Genomic DNA, 22038 nt, shown 5'->3' on the forward strand with positions numbered 1-22038 from the left:
TCATTTACAGCAAATTGTATTAAATTTCTCTCCCATGTACTCAAAACACCTTTGTTTCATAAATCTTGAAAATGCCAAATTTCTAGGGCAAACTTTCTGTCAGCCAATCGAATCATTCTAGTGTAACTCTAAAAAAGTAACACTTATCTAAATAGGATTATCCAAAGACTGAAAATTTATTATTCATGTTCTGTGCTGGTGATTCTAATCGCAAAACATGTACTATATGGAATAGGATTTGGATGTTATTTCCTGTCAATTTATTTCACTATTTGGACCATTGAATATTTTTTTTGTTATCTGGGCTTCATTCTTTTTTTATAACTCATCACATACCTTACATCTCAGATGTTTAAGGTCAAATCGATGTATTTAATAATTCTTGGTATTTAAATTCATTTATGTTCATATTCCAATCGATATACATATATTTAATATTTTTGATATTTTAATTCATTTCTTCTTTCTTTAGGGTGATATCAACATACTGGAGATCACGGGAACAGAGAGTCAGTTGATTCCAGTACGCGGTTTTTATATCACGTTTCTTATTTGATAAGAAGCGGCATAATTATCTTTATTCTTTATGAATATATTTTTTTATTTATCTATTTTTATATTTCTCCGACCTCTTTGTTCAGATTTCTACTTCAAATAATACCCAGGTCGCGCAGGTAATGTCCAAGAGTTTTGAAGTGTCTTAGAATCTCTTTGATATATATATTAAACAAATTCACCCTAACGAATCGAGAGAGAGAGAGAGGCTTAGACCTATACTATTCAGACATATGCTGTTCATACCCGAGCCTTGGTCAGTTCAAATTGTTTGTTTTCTCACGATAATTTAAGACCTCTGAACACATCTGGGGTTGTCATTTTTTCAAGCAATCTGCTTATGATGACAATCCTTCTCTTGCAAATTGTATGAGATCAGTTTTGTTTGTAATCATAATTTTAGTACATTTAGTTATGATTCATGCCAAAAAAGTTCTCAATATACTATGTTTGTTATGTTATGGAAAATGTATTATATACGAATGATGTAATTGCAGAAGTAAACAAAATCAAATCAAAATTAAATCTTGTGTTCATAATGCCTGGAATTAGCCGATCCATGTAAATCTCACATTTTCTATCAAATCGAATGGTTACATTATTATTATGCATAATTATCGAATTCGATTTACTTTTAAAAAAAAAGAAGAAATAAAATAACGTTGGTCTCTTGCGCTATTCTGACTAGTATTACAGTCACGACAGTTTTAGGGATCATCGTCGACATCAACAAATATTGTTCGTCAAATGTTTTTGTGGGAACTAGGGCTGGCTTTTAGAGATGTTCTAGATTGTCGGAAACATCTCGAAACTCGTCGCTCGGACTCATAATCAAGCTCTTGTGAATTTGACATTTAAGATATGGGTCACTGAAAATGGGGGTTAAACAATTAAGATTGTCTTTGATTATAATCACTAAACACGAATGAGGTCTAATAAGTAGTGTTTTGGGAATGTCCTAACCAGTTATCGAAATAGGGATATTGGTAAAAACTTCCCCAAAAGTAAAAAACTTCCGCCTTCCTAACGAAGCTCTTGAAAACTTTGCATTTAAAATCTAAATTACTATAAAAAAGTTTTTAACGAATTTTGAATCCAATATCGAAAAAAATTACTCAAAATGACCGATATAGCTGAAACATCTTGGGGATATAACCCAACTACCCCTCTCTCTCTCGATACGCTTAGAACACCCTTGGAGTGCACCCTCCCCATATAGAACAACGAACGTAGAGGGTGTCAACACCTTACAGTGTTGCTCTGCAAAGTGTTGACATCCTAAAAGATCGTAGGTATTATAGACACACTAGTAAAAGCCAATCACCCATCATCCTAACCATGGAAATTGTTCACGTCCAAACTAAATTCATTACTTCCATTCATCCATTCATTCATTTTTTTCCCAATCCACCTTTTTTCAATAATATTCTAGAAGTAGCACCCCCGTTTTCTTATTAATTTGATGCTGCTATGAGTTTCCAATATCCATCTTAAAATTCACTCCCCTCATGTTCTTTTTCCAAACAGATTTACACCCTGCTTGTGGTTATAATTTTATAAAGCTTGCCACATCCTTTATAGTTTTCTCATGTGTTCGTATTTGTAGATTTTATTCCACCTATCTACCCACCCCAACACCCCAAAATGTTTAGATAGAGCCTTTAATTTAGGTAAAGCTTTTGAGTAGATAAAATTTTAAAACATGCCATTCCCACATCAATCAATTTCATAAGATATATTCGTATTTTTCTTCTTTTTTAACAAAAGAGAGTAAAAACTAACAATGTAGAAGTCTAGTTCCAAAACACAGTTGAATATGTCAATTATGTTTCTGTTTCGTTGCTTCAGTTTAAAAAGTATTCTTTTTTGTCGAATTAAGTGCATAGTCGTTAAATAATCATTGAATTGTATCATGAGGAACGGTATGCCCAATTGATTATTGTGTTTCTACAAAAGGATGGATCAATGTTTTCTTTGCAATTATAAATTATAAATCGCTTTACCGTTTTCTACAATATTCTATAAATATGCTGTTTCAGCGGTTAATAATTTAAGAGTTAGATGGAAAACAGGAGACAGAATGGGCTCATGTGGGGGTGTCACTGATCCCTGGAATCGAATAGTCGTATGACTTTCCATTTATTCTTTGCTCTTTTTTATTGTTATTCCATTTCTCATTTTAGGGACCACCAGGACCCCCTGGAGTTCCCGGTATACCGGGAGACCCGGGAGCACAGGTGAGACTGTGGAACCCTTTTATTATCATTTTCCCGTTATTCTCTTCGCCCAATCACCCCTTCTCCTCCCCCCCCCCTCTCTCTCTCCATCTCTCTTCCACTCTTTTATTTTCGATATCATCCGTTCCCTCCCTCCACCCCTTTCCCAAGTAACCCGTTATCTCACAAACAGTAACCATTAAATTAAACTTGCCCCCCCCACCTGAAAGTCATGGCCCAGATAAAAAAAATTGTTGTTGTTGTTGTTGTTCTTTGAACTAAATCTATTTGATATCCCTAATAGAGATATTTCTTCTTCCTGATATTTCTTCATTTTCTAACTGATTATTCTTCCCCCTTCGCTTCCCGATTCATTCTTTATCAGCCATCATGATTTATAATTTTGTTCGTAATTAGGGCCCATTCTCCAAATTACATGCGCTCTTTTTTATATATTGGACGTAAGACCATTTCCGATGGCGCCAGTTGGCTGCAACGATGATAATCCGGGATGATAATGTCAATAAATACCATTGTTATGATTAATTCATGACTATTATCATTTTTTAAACTGCAGGGATTCGGCGGGTCACCAGGTGAAAGGGGGCCGAAAGGGCTCGCGGGAATAAAGGTAAGAATATACGCCTAATTCATAAGGAGGGGCATGGGGTGGGCCAAAAAACTGTTTCATTGTGCAGTTGTGTAATGTTGTTTTAAAGGTTGTTATTTGGATAATATGGCGCCATTGTCGCATTTAAAATATCAAACACAGAAAAGTGCAACAAACATTACGATATTTACTTTACATGTACTTTATTTACAGTTCTATTTTTCATTGCTCGAGCATTTTATATTAAAAAAATCTTATAATTTGTGTCTTATATTTTGCTTTGTGAATCAAATCATCCATGTTTTTTTAATCTTTTAATTGAAGTCACTGTTTATGATATTATGTCAAAAATATCAAAATCTTTTTTATTGTATAATAAGATTTACGAATGAACAGAAATTACTTGCCAAGATCTCAAGTGGCAAGTAAACTTAACTGCTCAAACATATCAAACAGCATGAATTTTTTAATAGTTCTGAAAGGCCTATGACTCTCAGTATCACATTAGATTGGAAATATATTGCTAGACCTTGTAAAAAAAATAGATACTTATACTTTATTAGATGTTGGAATAAATCTTATTTTTTACTCAATACTGTGATAGGTAAGCGTATTTTCCCAATACTTGAAGAAATATCTTCTTTTTTTGTTTTACATTACAAATGCAAATTGACAATCGTCCAGCGTGATCAACTGAAGAGAAAGAAAATGCACCAACTTCATTTGAGAATATTTCATACATAATTCCCATGTTTAAACGAAGAAATAATTTCAATTTTTTTTTCGTAGGGAGAAAAGGGATCGGCAGGTTCCCGAGGGCCAAGAGGAGACGCGGGACTAACGGTAAGTATGTTTTGTAAAACAATTTATTTTTATTTATGGAATGAAATAATCAATAAACGAATGTTGCCAATTGCAGTGACAATTGATTGATTATTGGATATAAAAAATGATGAATTTATCATTATATTATACTTCACTTATACTTCACTGTTTAAAAGTTTACCTGTAAAAACAAAAGTTCCTGTAACAGTGTTTCAATAACACCTTTAATCTTACGGCAAGGTGTAATCTATGTGCATTGTGTACAATTACAAGTAAAGAAGATTTGTATAAAGTGTATGGAACCTTCAAAATTTCCTGTAATGAAACCTTCTTTCCTTTTTTTAAACAGACATGTTCTACTAAATTGCAGGAATATCATGTTGTACTTATTTACAGAATGATTCTGTTATATTTTCCCCTGTAAAATCTTTAATTTCGTCACCAGGGAGAGCCTGGACCGGGAGGACCGCCTGGACCTCGTGGGGATAAAGGAAGTACTGTAAGTATGGTCCCAAGAGATGTATTGAAATAATGGTTTTGTTGCAGTTCCTGCTGACACAACTGTGTATCGTCATATTGTATAGCGCCATCGTCGGTTTATTTTAGGAAGTGTTTCTTTATAAAATTATGCACCCCCCTCTTGAAGTCCTCAATTGTCGCAAGGTGCATAACTGGTATTATATTGTATTATTGTATGAGAGGTTCCTTTTTAGTCTTCATTTTTCCCTAAATTTTCTTTTAAACATATTAAAGTGCCACTGTAGGGTTCAAATATATGAGCGAAATGGGTTGGTAGAACAGCACCCCCGCATTGCTAATCATTATAATTACGCACCTTTATGCCTTCTGAAGTTCTGATTGTGCAGTTAGCTACATTTACATATCGCACCCTAGAGGGTGCAAAGATGAATGAAGCATTTAATGAAGACGCAAATTTGATTCTGTTAAAGTAAACATTGGAAAGAGTGCAAAACGAGCGTTTCTGGGTGCACAATAAACAAAAGGATTGTGCACCTATCCACTTACGGTGCAAGATTTCATACATCCCAAATTGTGCTGCCATTGTTTCATATATGGAGCAAACATGAACTTTTATTTCCCATAGTTTTTCACATTTTGACCTGTTTCAAGTAAAAAAAAGTAATTTTGTGAGAGATTTTTACTTAATATTCAGGAATTTTTTTCCCTTTTCTTTTTCTTCTTGTTCTTGGAACTTATTTATTATTTATATTTATTTGTTTGTTATTATTGATTTTTTGGGGGGGCATTGCCCCCGATCCCCCTTGCTAGCCAGTACATATCGCAATACTTTTAATATTATATTGCACAGGGTCCACAAGGTCCACAGGGATTGTTTGGACCAGAGGGTGAACGAGGACCAGCTGGATTGGTCGGACCAAGGGGTGTTCCTGGACCTCAAGGAGAACCAGGGCCAAGGGTAAGTTAACTTGAATATTGCCCCCACCAGTAAGCCAGCCTGTCATTTTTTTTAATAAAAATATTTTGTAGAGGGGGCTATAGGCAAGCCTTCTTAAAATCCAGACCCCACATTTAGTCAAAATGAAGCCCGGCGCAAACTAGATCTACTGACTATATAGGTCTGTGACCCGTTTCCAATGTGATTTAAAAAAAACAAATTGCACTTTTAAATTGTAAGGTGCCAACGAGTGAATTCATTTTATTGCAAGTTCGGCATAATGCTAGGAATACTTTAATCAGAATTCTACTTTGCTGCAAGGCTTGTGGTCGGAGTAAAGTCCAAAACAGTTTCATGTCGCAGCTGATGATGATGACGTCATTACGATTTGGAATTGAAGTTTCTTACATTCCTACAGGGAAGCTTGATGTAGATTTATATGCATTATATGTGCGCCGTGTTTCATTGTGAATATCTAATATTGATATGAATAATGCGAAATAATGTATGGATATGGACATGGATAATGTCCAATCATCATGCTAGTTTCACACTGCCGAATTGATCACATCGATAAAGTCTGATCAAGAGGTTTTGTCTTCCCACTGTCACTATTTGCGCCACGGTTAAAACAGTGATGTTAATCGTGGAGTAATCGTAGTGGTCATTACCATATCGTAGAAGATCGTGTCAAATCAGTCGTGGGAAGCGTATATATTAATCGTAGAAAATTTTGAACGGTTCAGTTCAAGGAGAATGTCCTGCGTAAAGTATCGCACGACATTTGGAACGAGATATCCTTTTATGGAGACGAATTAAATCAGGAATTTCTCACATATCGGGAGCGGCGGATGTAGTGTCTGAAAGAATTGCCTTTCAGTAAATAATCAACAAGGTAAATTGCGCGATGCACATGCTATGATATTCGATCAAAGTTTTCCTTTTCAAGGCTTCAAAACGTTTGTTATATTAATCCCGGAGCAAGCTGAAAGGTTTCTCTCTTCTCTTTGGTTTTTCTTTTGTAAAATTGACAGGGCTTCAAAGGAACTACAGGAAGTGTTGGATTCCCAGGATTCAAGGGAGATAAGGTGAGTCTTAATTCTCATACATAAGTATATATATGTAAGTATATCAGTATATATACTACCTTGGTATTAGGAATTTTGCAACTACTACGCAGACGATTTATGTAACGTAGAGAATCCATTGTCAAATGTCCTTCATGACAAACAGGGGCCCGTTGAAGAAAGAGTTGCAATCAATCGCAACTCTAAAAATCACGCCCAACTTGATTTTCAACCAATCAACAGCGCGCATTCGAGACTTGCGATTGATTTTTTGACTTGGGTTTAATCGCAACTCTTTCTGCAACGGGCCCCAGGACTGACAAACATCGGTAAAGCAAAATAGCAGTGAGACTGTTCTGGGTTCGTACATAACCCATCAAAATGACTACCCAAATGTCCATGCGTATAATTGCTGAAAAACTAGCAAAATAAACATGGGATTCGCGCCAAATGTCGGGTATTTTTCCAAGTAATAATAAAACACTGTCCCGTATATGCTTATCTGTGTCGGTGATCTACAGTATATATAATCATTTGTCAGCTCATATTTTATGATTCCACAAAGTTCAGTATATGACTATGCCAGAGTACCGTCTTACAAAAAGTTACGTTTGATCTGATCAAGCTCAAATATAATTACGGACATCCATCAATGTCATTATTTTCTACACAGGAAATTTGCACAATGTACTTTGTGAGCAAAGAGATGCACACTGGATTGTCAAAACGTCAATGAATGTATGAATATATATCATATATAAAATTTTTAAAAAATAATAATAATAGGCATTTATATAGCGCCATCTATCTAGAAATATTCTATTCCGAGACGCGTTGTTATTATTATTATTACCCCGGCTTTAAGCATAAGCATGCATTTCAGATAATATAATAATAATAGAGGTATATTTACCCAGGGAAGACACTTCAGTTCTACCCAGCGGGCCCTGCTATTATTATTACCCCGGCTTTAGCTGGGCTGCCTAGACGCTCAAAGCATTCAAGGAATTTCTTCCTACCGGGTACCCATTCACCTCACCTGGGTTGAGTGCAGCACAATGTGGATAAATTTCTTGCTGAAGGAAATTACGCCATGGCTGGGATTCGAACCCACGACCCTCTGTTTTAAAGTCATGAGGCTAATCCAATTTAGGTGTTGACGTTGCTGGCTTTGCATCTTTGTGGTTGATTGGATCAATCGCAACTCTTTGTAAGACGGGGCCAAGATCTGCATCCAAGATGATGATTCAGTTAATTGCAATAAATCCTGGTTTTACAGTCGTGTTATCGTCGTGATCGTCAGTGTTTACTGCAACTAATTGAATGTATCTTTAACCTTCAACCTTTTTTATACATACAGGGAAGTACAGGTGATCTTGGTCTACCGGGAATAGCTGGACCCAAGGGAGAGAAGGGTGACAAAGGTGCGACTGGCCTTCGTGGGATAGCTGGACTAGCAGGACTTAATGTAAGTTCATATCTTCATGAGATAGCAACTTGTTTCATTTTATATTTAAAAAGGGGGAATTCCAACAAGAAGAAATAAACACTGAATGAAAGCACATTACTGCTGTAACTTAAGAATTTCTTAAGGCATGGGCGTGACCAGCAGTGACTTCGTTTAAGGAGAGAATTCGACACCAATGCTGTCTAAAGTGAAGACGAGACTCCAAACTCTCTTTCTGAGGCAGCCACAGTACATAGTGAATCTAGTCTCATTACTTAAGACTCTGAAGGGGCATGCCACCCGCTATGATCTTTAAAGTTGTGCAATAATGGGTTAAAAAAGTAACAGAAACTATAAGGCTTAAGAGAGGCCACGGGAGAGGGGGGGGGAGTTTGGAAATAGAAGACTCGGCCATGTACTTCTACAACATAACCTTTAGATCGTCCCACTTGTTGTTAATTGTATATCCTAGTGCACCCCCGGTACAGTATTACCCAATGGTACTGTTATCAGCACAATAGGCAGAAAAATTGAAGGGGGTAACGTGGTGTATGGGGCTAATATTCTAATTTCTTTTAATTATGTGCAAACGAAGCGAGAGAGCAAAAAAATTTGCCAGTTATCATACGAAGCTATTTTTTGATAGATTTTGACATTATAATATTATTCAGAAAACAATACTACTAACTAATTTCACATTTTTTCACTTCCTTTGGCCCCCTCTCCCCCTTTCCTCGGTCGTTTAACATTGGGACAGACACCCAACCCCAGTCTATGATACATGTACAAGTAGTGTCGTATCGTAATCTCTTCTGTTCTTTTATCCTGTTTTAGGGTAACCCTGGACCGGTTGGAGATCAAGGGGAACAGGGCATACAGGGTAACAAAGGTCAACCTGGTGAGCGGGGAGCTCGGGGAGAGAAAGGAGACGAGGTACGTACATTATTATGTTTTATCTTGGCCTTAGATACAGATTTGCGTCCATCGATCTTAGATTGGAGATCACATAGTTTTTACTAATGATAACACTCGTAATATCTCATACTTACTCAGAATAGCCACTTCATCTTTACAAGCTAGCCATCGCCGCACAGTGGGCCAGAATGAGTTGAAAGTGCGCCAAAATTATATTCCGTGTTATATTTTTACACGTTGATTAAGGGTAATATTGGGCGTAGAATCGACTGAGCATAATTTAAAGCCGATATGATGTCACTTTGATACTAAATTTTGATTGGCTACTTAAAACCTGTCTGTGAAAAGACAAATTAGGCTAAACAAAGTGCAGTATATAAACTTTGTGATATGTGTTACTTTAAGATTGACCAGAGTGAATGTTGGTTTATGCTAACATGCCTAAAAAGTGTGTATGAGATCCTGAAAATAATTTTATGGCATCAAAATGATCATTAGATTAAAATAATACTTAAAAATATGAAAAATATTAACCGTGCTTTATCTAGCGGTGTAGACTTGAGTAAAACGCAGAATATATAACACCATGAATGATTCATGAGGAGGGTTTTTGGCTGAAATTGTTCTACAAGTAACTCATATCCCTGGAAGAGGGATGTCAACCTTTATTTTGTTTGCATTATACCCGGAATTCATGTGATTTTAATGGAATGGAAGGGGAATCGTCCTCGCCATGCAAAAATGAACTGCAATGTTCACCCCACGGTGCGCTGCGATGACTACGCGGTATAAAAATGATTGTCGTGGGGGAGTTGTGTCAAGTAAAATTGGCTCTAACATGATAACGGGCAAGAACGGGCAGCTAAATTTGGTATCGACTTAAAAGCTTAGACATCTGGCAAAATGATGATGATAGAACTTAGACGGAAATCCACGGAAATCAAAACGTTTCTAATGGAAATGCAAATACATGGATTATCCGCCTAATTCGATGAATGATTGTTCTATAAACCTTCTGAAATGTGTGTTTTATCTACTCTGAACCCTTTCGCACGAAAAATAGAATATATCAGGATTATGTAGGTGCCATTTCAGACTCCTTTATGAAAAACCTCATGTGAAATGGCTCGTTTTTTTTAACTAAGTTGTCATATACGCGGCATTTCGCAATATGTCACATTTTACGACTTGAGGTAGGAAATTATCAACCTTTATGCAAATTCCCGAATGAAATATTTTGCTGTAGTATTCTTCAAAGTATTGTCTTTCAGCTGGGCATGACAAAAATTAAAATTTGAAATTGCCCACTTTTGACGCACTTTTGTTTCGCCCCGGCCCACTGTGCGGCGTTCCCTGCATAACTCAATACGTAATTTTCCTTGTGAATTAGGTAAAGTAACTTACATCCTTGATAATTTGCGTCAATGCCCCATTGTTGCTTCGAATTTTGGATCATGAGAGATCAGAGAGTCCCATTCTGGCGACAACAATTTTTGTAGATCTGTGCGACAACTATAAAGGTCGTTTTATTTGTGGAACTGTGAACAGGTTACTGCTTATACCTCAGGTCTCTGCATGTGATCAGGGCCGTCACCAGCTATTTGCTAGGGGGGTGCTTTTTATGAAAAAAAACCACAAAAACACAAAAAACAACGTATTAACTCAATTTCATGCAGTTATAAAGCCCGCCGGCCAGATCTTTTTCAAAAGAGCCCTCAAGTATCCCTACCCCCCTCCGGTTGTTTTTTTTTTTTTTTTTTTTTTTTTTTTTGTTCTGAAGGGGGGTGCGTTCGTACCCTCCGCACCCCCCCTGGCGACGGCCCTGGTGATCATGGTGATTTGGTTAGGTTTTGGAGTCATTAGTTCAAAGGTTAAAGGCCACAGACGTCATTATTCGAAAATTGCAAAAGTTAAGTATTAATATATACCTGATATGGCTATGGCATAGGCATTATTATCCATTTTTATAGGAATTTCTGACCAGTATACCACCGAAATGATTGCTTTGTACGATGATAATGAAGATTATGATGATTATCATTAATGATTATTAAATGTAAAATCAGGGTCCGGTTCAATAAAGTCTTTTAAGGAAAAGAAATGCACCATTTCTATAACAAGTTCACTATACCAGCCAGTCGCATTGAATGATTTTTAGGAGCTTAGAACTGTTTTGCAAATTTGTTATAGGAATCGGCTCGTGTAGTGTAACATCCAACACCACACTGCAATAACTTTGGTGTTAACCGGTGTACATAAAATACCACACAAATTATTTTACTCCGGTGTTACATTTACAGTATTAGTTTAGCACCTATAGGTGTTCTTACAACACCTTTGGTTGTTACTTTTACACTCTTTGGTGTCATGTTTAATCTCTAGGGTGTGATTTTAACACCTCAGGGTGTGGTCCTTTAATAGACACCAGCTGGTGTCATTTATAACACCACAGTTTTTACAGTGCAGTTGATGCCCCAAGACTCCTAGAGGACCACACCCTATACCCTATACCCTATATATAACAACAAAAGTGTTAAAGTAGCACCAAAAGTTGTAATAAAGTGTAAAGTGTTAAAGTAGTACCGAACAATGTTATAATAACTCCATGAGTACGTGTTGAAATGATATTGTGAACTTCCGGAGTAAAGTGACTGGCTGGGTCCTGTATATACACCGGTTAACGCCATAGTTTTTTTGTGTGTGTTATTTTTGTCTGTGGAATTAAGAATCTAAAATTGATTTGAATTTATTGAATGACTTTATTCTTTAAATCTCAGGGTCTTCCGGGTGCAAGAGGTTTGACTGGATTGAGAGGGCCCAAGGGAGACGTAGGGAATACCGGTTATTCGGGACTCCCGGGAAAAGACGGCGATCCCGGTCCAAGGGTAAGTTCATTCTCCCGAATCATGCAAAGGACGTTTCAACAAACTTGATGTTGAGTAGTCGAGAGGCGACATATTTCTTGGAAAATAAGAAGATCATTAATATTTGAATCAAATTTATCTTCTTTTTTTCATCTCCCACTTGACCTTTTTTTTCGGGCCAAAGAATAAAATAATTCATTTACCTAAAGAGACAAAGTGAACTTTGACATTTCTACTCTAGATTTACAACTGTTCTAGTTAGTTAATACATGTATGTATAAATAATAACAATATACTACAAGAGTGCGATATACAGACGACCACGTGATCTCTTTTAATCAAAGAAAAAGAAAAATCATAACCGAGATATGTAACAAAAAAAAATTATGAAGTGAAAATGAGTCAATATACGAAAGAAAATGAAAAAAATTTAAGTTGTTTATCGACACGCGCAAGATTTGTCAATTTTTTTTTAATATGTTTTAGAAAATATATTTCGCTATCACCATAGGGTCCTCAAGGTCGTCAAGGAGTCAAGGGAAGTAATGGAGAGGTGGGAGATCGAGGTCCAACCGGATTGATTGTAAGTATTAATCTTGTCAGCTAGGGGGAGATTCACATAGATTTCAGTATGACTTAGGCCCATATTCTGAAGTCAGGTTTAACTTAGACCATGGTCTAAAAACTCTGTGCTAAAATTATGGGAAGCCAAAAGTGTCGAAACTTTTATTAAGTTGTATGTTTCTTATGTTTGCTGTGCTCTGTCCTGATTCATCGACGGTGAAGACAATCATCTTTTTATACTTGCTAGACAATTATGAATGATTTGAGAGCCAAATGAGCTGAAGTATGATATCTCTACTGTTAGTGATTCATGTAACAATCTGTTATCCATACTTAAACCACAACTTTAAAACTGAGTTTAAGTTAAACCCGACTTCAGAATGCGGGCCTTAGAGTCGCACTAAAATTCCCAGTTGCATGTTGTATAAAAGACATCGCCGCATTGGTCAAATCAATAACATTGTGCTTAACATATTCCATGTGCTTGACACTTACGCACGACTTTTTGTGTCAAAGAGGTGTTTGTAAAACCAACCCCAAGGACTTAGAAAGTCGGAGGAGAGAACGTCTCACATGTTATCTTGGACGCTAATAAAATGCCTAAGAGTATCTTTCTCCTAATCTAGACTCCGTAATACTCAATTTGGAAGAACAGTCAACACATTTAATTTCCCCCTCCTCTTTGCACAAATTCGCTTTTGCTGTCCCAGCCCCTCATATGATCTCCAAGAGGTACATTTAAAGGAAAGGGAAATGGATTTACTTTCATCAATGTTTGTTTCTTTCCATTTCCTTCTTCCTAATCTCAATAGAATATATATATGCTATCTCAAGAAAATTTGAACCTCAGGTTCCTGTATTTTAATTTCAATGAGATACACTGCTATCTTATGAAGATATGAACTTACATTAGTTCCAATCCCGTTATTCCACGCAGATCAGTGAAGCCTTTGTCTTTCTTTTCCTCCTATGGCTCGGGTATACTATTGTTGTTCTTGTTGAGATGTTAGGAATCCTCCTGATTTTCGGGGTGTATATCGCCTTGAGAGAGGCAATGTTGATTCCCCCGTCATCGGTGATGCCAGTGGGTACATTTGCCAATTCTTCTACCGCCAACTCGTCTACTCACCACGTGGTCTATCTTCATTTGGTATAATGTCATTCCAACCATCAACATTTCGTATAGCAACCATTTGGTCCAATAACCATTTGGTCCAATCATCACTTCGTCTAATCACCATGTCTTCTGTGACCATTTCGTCTCATAACCAGTTGGTCTAAAATCCATTTCATTTTCATTCGTGTTGCCCAACTAACACCTAGTCCAATTAGACCAATTGGTGTATGGACTAAATGGCTATTGGAGCAACTGATTATTAGACGAAATGGTGAGTGGACAAAATGGCAATTAGACCGTGTGGATAGTGGACGAACTGATGGTAGAGCAAATGATAGTAGACGAGTTGGCAATTAGACGAATTGGCATTGGACGAATTGGAAATAAACCATGCTAGTGATATTAAAGGAACTCTGTCTTGTATTTAATGTCTTAAGATTACATAAGGAGAGTAAATGAGTGACGGAATGACAGTAGCCCGATTTATTTTCTGACGCTCAGTGCAGAGTCATGATTTGCTTCCAGAGATAATCCAAATGACGTAATGAGATAAGGAGAGAGAAAGGTGGGGAGAGAGGAGAGGGAAGAAGCGAAGGATAGGGAGAGAGAGTGTGGGTGTGTGTGTGTGCGTGAAATTGGGAGAATTAGGGCACACGGCAGGGAGGATATTGACAAATAAGAGAGTGATTCTTTATAAATTTCTATAAAAAATGTCTATCGAAATCATTGCATTTCTTTTCCTGTTTGTGTGATACAGGGCTTACCTGGAAGAAGAGGTCCCAAAGGAGAGGTCGGAGAGACCGGCAACACCGGTCCTGCCGGTCGGAACGGCAAAGATGGACAGGCTGGTCCCATGGGCCCCCGCGGACCGGTATGTTTTCTGTTTCTGTCTGTTCCTGTTTGTGGTAACTCCCGTAGGAACTCGGCAGGACAACATTTTGCTTGTAAACGCCAAGCTGGTATATAACCAATTGGAAACATTTTACGTCTAGGTTAATCAGTCATAGTGGCTGACGTAAAAGACGACAGATATCACCCTTGGGCCTTTTTATCAAAGTGGAGACAATGGCAGTGTTTGGATTCGAACTCACAACCTTGCGATTATGAGTCCAATGCTCTAACCAGTCGATCACACTACTCTGTTAAGATTTTCTCCTAAAAAATATTCTTTGATCACTTAATTGTACACTAATAATGTCAGAAAAACAGCTAAACTAGCTTAAGAACTTTATGAGTTTGATTACGCCAAATACTAAATGTGTTCTCCATGTAGAAGTTTATATTTCCGTAACCCCAACTTTAACGCTTTATTGTAAAGTCTAGAAATAAAAAAAAAAGTTTGGTGTTGTATTTGATGGTGGATGTATTGCTTGTCCCATCTTCGACCAATCTACAGAACACGGAATAGGAATATGGGAAAGAAATGATCAATAATTCTTTCTTTTTTATATCAGTAAAATATTTTGCCATCTCATGAAAACTATGAACGTCAAAATATGAACTTAAAGTTACTCTATTTTAATTTTAATTTTGCGTACGCAGCATTGCCACATTAGAGAGCGAGAGAACGGGAATTCAAAATTTTGATTGATGTTACTTTGATATCATTGTTAAGGTGAATGAAATGTACTTAAAAATTACATAATGAAATAAAAAAATGGGCAGTTAGAAGTTTTCGAGAGGGATTATTCATTCTGGGACTGGCCATAAGTCTCAGCCATGACGTTATTTCCTTCAGCAAGAAATGTATCCATGTATGCTGCTCTCATGGGGGAGGAGGGGTGCTCTTCTTTGGAAAGGGTAGGGGTGTGCGGCCCCAAAATCTGAAACCTTACCCTTAAGAACAACGGAAGTTTTTTTGAAATGAGGGGCTTAAGAACTAGATGCCCTTCTGCAAATGGAGGTACTTTGGAAATGAAATTCAACATAAAATGAGGGTTTCGAGAACTGACACCTGAAATGAGCGGCCTATAGGATGGGGGGGGGGGACGGATTGGTCAGAGAAAAATTGTGAAATTGGTATCCTTGGGATACTGGCAAGGCATGAAGGGGGGGGTGCTTAGTGACCGCATATACTGCTCACAGCATAGGTGAGGTAAATGGGAACATGGGCCCCATTGTATGGATAACTTTGCCATCCAGTGGTAACTTCTAATAGATTCTTTGATTTTGATTGGCTGTTGATCAGCGTTACCATGGTAGTTACCATTGGATGGCTAAGTTACCATTACAGTATCTTTTTTGCAACGGGTCCCTGGCAGGAATGAATTCATTGAACATGTTGAAACGCAGAAGCGTGTAACTGCTTCTCAGCTATAGACAGAGTAATTCGTTGCATTATTGTAAAGCACTTGGCGTCGTCTGAAAAAGTTTAGCATTCATCACAATATGAATATGTAATTATCATTATGTTTTATTGGTATTTTTGTTTTGATGATTGTAGAAAGGGGAGCGAGGTGACAACGGTGACCCGGGTAGTACCGGCCCCCAGGGTCCCCGGGGAGTACAGGGGTATGTAGGTGGCAGAGGAGAGAAGGGCGGTAAAGGTGACCGCGGTCTAGCAGGAGCAAACGGGCAGAATGGAATACCTGTAAGTAAATAAGTATAAATTAAGTAGAAGTAAATTCTTGACAACTACATTGTCAAATAAAGTGTTGTGATGAAGAACAAATTAAAGAATTAAAGTAATTTATCAGTGTGCAGAGTAATAGAGATAAACATGACCGCATTATAGGGCAGAGTGCAACACCTGTTGAGTAAAGGAATAAACAATTAAGTCAATTGAAGTTGTAGCAGTAGTAGTAGAAGTAGAAGTAGTAGTAGTAGTAGTAGTAGTAGTAGTAGTAGTAGTAGTAGTAGTAGTAGTAGTAGTAGAAGTAGTAGTAGTACTAGTAGTAGTAGTAGTAGTAGTAGTAGTAGTAGTAGTAGTAGTAGTAGTAGTGGTAGTGGTAGTAATAGTAGTAGTAGTAGTAGTAGTAGTAGTAGTAGTAGTAGTAGTAGTAGTAGTAGTAGTAGTAGTAGTAGTAGTAGTAGTAGTAGTAGTAGTAATAGTAGTAGTAGTAGTAGTAGTAGTAGTAGTAGTAGTAGTAGTAGTAGTAGTAGTAGTAGTAGTAGTAGTAGTGGTAGTAGTAATAGTAGTAGTAGTAGTAGTAGTAGTAGTAGTAGTAGTAGTAGTAGTAATGAAGTGGTGGTAGTAGTACAGTAGTAGTAATAATAATAGTATAAGCAGTAGTAATAGTAGTAGCAGTAGTAGAGTTATTATCAGTATTATTATTGTTATTATTATTTTTGTTGTTGTTATTATCAGTATTATTTTTATTATTATCACTGTTATTTTCATTACCATCGTCATCATTATTCGCCATTACAATTGGCATTGATATTGTGATGAGCATCATGATATTTTGCATCGCTGAAAAAGTGGGTTATGTAAGAATGTCGCTTTGTGTCGAAGAACATTGATCGTGCAATTAGATTCTAAAGTTGTCCATTTTATCAGTATCACCGTTTTGTATGACTTCAATTTCAGGGTTTGACTCCAACCCAAGACGAAATATTGCGACTCATTGAGAGATACTTTCAAAGTAAGTTTTCCTATTTCATACAGGGGGCCAATTTTCATGAAGCAAATAATCGGTTATTTTCACCGACTAATTTGTTCTGAGCCAATCGGATGCAAGGATTTCAATAGCTTTTCATTTTCAGACAATCACCAGCATAGTGTATGGTCTTGATTATGTTGAGTGGTGCATACATGCCATAGGTGACCACTTCGGTAATTTTACTCTAGTTTTAAACATTTCCTGTTCAAAACTTATGAGTGTCGTCATAAAAATCAGTTGTTGTCTTAAGTTCAATTTCTATGGTGTAATTTAAGCATCTCAGTTGTATCAGTTTCAAAAGTGCCCCTGCCCCCCCCCCCCCCCCCCCCGACCCATGCCTGCTTATAAGAGACTATACATTAGCTGCGTAATATACCGGATTCTTTCTCGCCTTTCAGACAATATCGAAAGCTTTGAGCAGCGGTTCCGTGGTCCGCCTGGCCCACCAGGTGAGAGCATCCAAGGCGAGCCTGGTCCGCCCGGTATCCTGGGTGTGATGGGACCGTCAGGCCCAATGGGACTCAGAGGTAACCCAGGATCTATGGGAAGACCAGGGAACATCGGCGGCGTCGGAGCACCGGGAGAAAGAGGTACGCAATCAAACATTTACCTTTTTCCATGCCTCAGTCACATTGACCTTACCGACCCCGGACCGATCATAGCTATTACGTTATTTTCAATGACATACCGTCGGTCAATTTAGAGTCGGATTTGTTAGTGTGACTTAGCAAATAAGTTCTGGGATCGTTTCATAAAGCTGTTCAAGAACGACTGGCGATCCTTATTGTAAATGATATTTACCATTGAATGTCCATTGGTAATCACCAATCATTTAGCGAGTAAGAAAGGGTTATCAGTCGTTCTTAGAGTCGCTCTTAACTCTCAAGCGGTTTTAGGAAACACTCAACCTTTGGTATTGTAAGTCTATTTCTTCCTGTAGAGAGTAAGTGAAGTCATTTTTTTTTATATTAAAGGTGATGTATGAGATGCGTGGGAAATAATGATAACGTCATATTTTACCCGGGGTAGCCACTTCAGTTCAGAAAACTGTTCTCCCAGCTTAACATGATTATGTTATTTTTGGAAGGTGGATATATCTAGACTGTAGCCCGCCTATCAGTAAATCAGGAAATTTGAAAATTCTTTTTTTTGGGGGGGGGGTGTTCGTTTAGTGGAACATTACTTGTCCAAACTTCGATGGACCTACACCTAAAATGACAGGCTTGTTCCATTTAAAAAGAAGAAGAAAATACCCGCATTATCAGTGACAACACAATCAGCACCATGAACATCACTAACAAAATATCACCATGAATATAATAGTAGTAATTATAAAAATAGCAACGGTAAAGGTAACAATGAAATAACATAGCTATGAATATGGGGTCTTCTGCTTTAAACACCAGCTCGTAGCCTGAGATCATCACACCAGCAACTTCTTCAGACTCCCAAGACGCGTGTAGCATATGGCGCGCGAGCTTTCTCTACCTCAGCACCTTCTCTCTGGACTAATTTGCCGTTAATTTCAAGAGTTATACCATCATTGGAGACCTTCAAATCTTAACTGAAGTCTTATATTTTCTAACAGTATTAGTTATTGGCACTTTGACACTCATACAAACTTTCTCATTCTTTCTTTTCTTGTGCGCCTCGGAATAAAATATTTCTAGATAGATGGCGCTATATAAATGCCTATTATTAATATCATATTATTATTATAATTATTATTTCTCACCTCTTTGGCAACACATAAGAGAAAGACATTATTTGTCGCCAATGCGATTTTTTATCCTACGAGTAAAACTCGACTTACGTGACCTGTCACCCCAACATGCCCAAACCCAAAGTTATTGATTATTTTTTATTGAGCCCGGAAAGGCACATCCTAAGCTTTAAAATCATACATGACCTCTCAAAAATTATCAACAATAACCAAGGACCTGATTGAACGAAGAGGAAATATAGTGAGAGCTTCAAGTTTCAAGTTCGGGATTAACTCAAGCATGAGATGTGCACACTGTGAAATATCAGTAGGACTTCTTGTGCAAAAAAACTTATTTCTCGTCTTTTATTTAATTTTTTACAACAGAAGGTTTTGACATTATTTTCATCTTTGAGGCTAATTTTCTCATTTTTTTTTTCTTTCTGAAGACGAAATTTTTTTTGGGGGGTTTATTTACTGATAACTTTTCAGGCGACCTATTGTTGGTTTTGGGAAATAATTTCAATTTATCTTACAATCTTATTTCCAGGTCCGCGTGGTCCAAGAGGAGAGAAAGGCGACAGAGGACAGGGATACACTGGTCCGGCAGGGGCACCAGGAGAAAGAGGTAAGAATATCCCCCCTCCCCCCCAAAAAAATAATCTAGTGATGATAATGTTCTGTTGTTGTTTTTGTGGCGCTTACTACATTGGCTGACGTCTCTAAACGTTTTACGGATATATTTATACTGAGCCACAACACTTTTACATGGCAATTTATTTATCAAATAATTTTTGAGGAGCGTTGTGGCCAATTAATGGCGGAAATCTCTCCCCAGTGGTAGGGGGACCAGGGGCTGGAAAATTTAAGAAGAAAAAAAAGGTTATCACCGCAAATGTAAGGTAATTTTGACAAAAAAAGGTTGTCGCCCAAAAGGTAAGGTGATTTCGTCCAAAATACCTGTTATATTTCGATTTTGAATGAAGTTTTTAGAAGACCAAATCATAGAAGACGCCCCCCCCCAAAAAAAAAAGTAGGGGGACATTTGATATTGTGTCCCCCTACTAATTTGGGTACCCCCTGGGATTTCCATTCATGGTTGTGGCCCAGGGTATGAAAATAGAGTGGCTTTGGTTCGAATCCCAGCCATGATGTAGTTCTCCTTCAGCAAGAAATTGGCCCACATTATGCCGTACTCGACCCAGGTACGGTAAATGGGTACCTGACAGATATTCATTTCTTGTAATGTTTGTGTGCTGTAAAAAGCCTGCCATGCTTTGAGCCAGGATAATAATATCCAAGTCCTTTGGGGTCGCCGAGAGACGTTGAAAGACATTTTTTGATATGCGTTGTGAATATCATTTTTATTGCTACACTCTTAGAAAATTTATCCTTAAAATAAAAGAAGTTCCTGCAGCAGAGTCTCGAGAACACCTGTAATCTTACCAGATTGCGTAATCTTACGGAAAATTGATATTTGGTGTATGTAATCTTACAAATTTCCTTAGATAAAACACCCTTTTCCCCTTTTAAAGAGACCTGTTCTGTTAAATTGCAGAAAAATTCTTGTTTTATGAATTTACAGAATGATTCTGTTATTGCATTCTGCAAAATCTTTTAAAATCACGGGTTTTTTTTTTAACAGTGTACTTTCTTTTTTTATCTCTCCCTCAATTCTCTCTGATATTCTTCGCACCCTTTCTCTTTTCAAACAGGTCTACCGGGTAAACCGGGTGTCGGGCGTCCAGGCAAGGACGGTCAGTCCGGCTTTCCCGGTCCGGCCGGGGTACCCGGAGAGAGGGGTGAGACCGGTAAAATCGGTCCACCCGGATACTGCGAGTACTGCAACTACGCCCCGGGTACCTACCCGTTCCAGATACCCCCAGCGGTGGATCTAAATAGCAAGGGTTAGCTTAGGATAAAACGGGGTGGCTGTAAAAACATCATTTTTACTTAAGAAAATAATTATCGTCAGTGATAAGAATTGAAATGGACAAAATACCTTCAAATGTGTCAAACATGAGTGTGTAGACTTAAAATCCCGATGCCGATACTGTAGAAAATATGGTATTGGAAACAACACCATTCGTTGTTCTGAGACGACCTCTCCAAGCCAGCGTTAACATACACCACTGAGTTTGAACACATCACAACACAAAAAAGTGTTCTAATGACACATAGACTGTGCTATAACAGTTTTATAATAATGTGTTGAAATAACGCCATAAATCTAACACCGACATGACTGGTAAAAATGTTTGGTTTGGTCTTCTTAGAACATCTGCCGGTGTCATTTTAACTCCAATATTTTCCAGTCTATTACATGTATTTCATTTTGTTGTTAAGCATTAATCTGTACGCTTTTGTACGTTAATATAGCCGATGCAAGGTATAAACTCTGTAATATGGAATACAAGCATACCCCAAAATTATAGAAACGCTTTGATTTTTAATTTCGAGTAGCTTTTCTGCCCTCGGATATGTATTTTTGATTCTTTAAACATATTAAAAAGTCGACAACGGGACCAATACCCTATTTCATGTATTGTTATAGGCTAACATACCCCTTGGTAAAGTTATGTTGTTATTTTTTGGTGATTGGCGTTTCTACGTTGCTTGCTGAACAAAAAGTTTGTGTAAATATTATTTCTGAATATTGTGTGTGTAGGCATCATAAGAAGTGTTAATCCAATCAATATTACACTTTGTATTTGATTCGTAGGTTTGAAAAACAATATTTTTTTTCTTTTCATTTTTGTTACGAATTTGTGCAAAGTAATTTACTTTTAGCCAATCGCTCTCAACTTGCTAAAATGTGTGATCCAAATGAAAAATAAAATTAACAATGCAAGCAGCTGTTGAGTCCCTACATCTGTTTATATTGACATCTACTCTTATCAAATAGTCTGTAAGATGACGTCATTGCAATGATAATTGGAATACTTGAAATGAAAAAAAATGTATATATTTTTTTAGACTATGCATATGCTAGGTTTTTTTCTTTAGACAAATATTTTCTTTTATGGTCCAGCTGAATTTCCATTTATTTATCACGAATTTAGTATGTCGTTTCTTGACAAGTAAGCACTATATAGTAACCCTTTTCATTACTACAGTTTAGATAATAATATTGAAAA

General features: G+C 37.3%; 1 protein-coding gene across 1 annotated transcript in view; it reads left to right on the forward strand.

The window, feature by feature from the left end:
- LOC121430607 overlaps positions 1 to 21850 on the forward strand; it is a 73981-nt gene extending 52131 nt beyond the window's left edge. Inside the window, exons 20-36 of the mRNA XM_041627924.1 lie at positions 473 to 523; positions 2739 to 2792; positions 3349 to 3402; positions 4171 to 4224; positions 4652 to 4705; positions 5537 to 5644; positions 6658 to 6711; positions 8051 to 8158; positions 8972 to 9070; positions 11830 to 11937; positions 12428 to 12499; positions 14355 to 14468; positions 16041 to 16187; positions 17127 to 17181; positions 17598 to 17789; positions 19452 to 19529; positions 20617 to 21850. Of these exons, the coding sequence (XP_041483858.1) occupies positions 473 to 523; positions 2739 to 2792; positions 3349 to 3402; positions 4171 to 4224; positions 4652 to 4705; positions 5537 to 5644; positions 6658 to 6711; positions 8051 to 8158; positions 8972 to 9070; positions 11830 to 11937; positions 12428 to 12499; positions 14355 to 14468; positions 16041 to 16187; positions 17127 to 17181; positions 17598 to 17789; positions 19452 to 19529; positions 20617 to 20813 (1599 nt within the window). The 3' untranslated portion in view covers positions 20814 to 21850. The remainder of the gene's footprint in view (positions 1 to 472; positions 524 to 2738; positions 2793 to 3348; positions 3403 to 4170; positions 4225 to 4651; positions 4706 to 5536; positions 5645 to 6657; positions 6712 to 8050; positions 8159 to 8971; positions 9071 to 11829; positions 11938 to 12427; positions 12500 to 14354; positions 14469 to 16040; positions 16188 to 17126; positions 17182 to 17597; positions 17790 to 19451; positions 19530 to 20616) is intronic.
- The last annotated feature ends 188 nt before the right edge of the window (positions 21851 to 22038 follow it).

Source organism: Lytechinus variegatus, chromosome 17, assembly GCF_018143015.1.
Source record: "Lytechinus variegatus isolate NC3 chromosome 17, Lvar_3.0, whole genome shotgun sequence".
NCBI classification, from domain to species: domain Eukaryota; kingdom Metazoa; phylum Echinodermata; class Echinoidea; order Temnopleuroida; family Toxopneustidae; genus Lytechinus; species Lytechinus variegatus.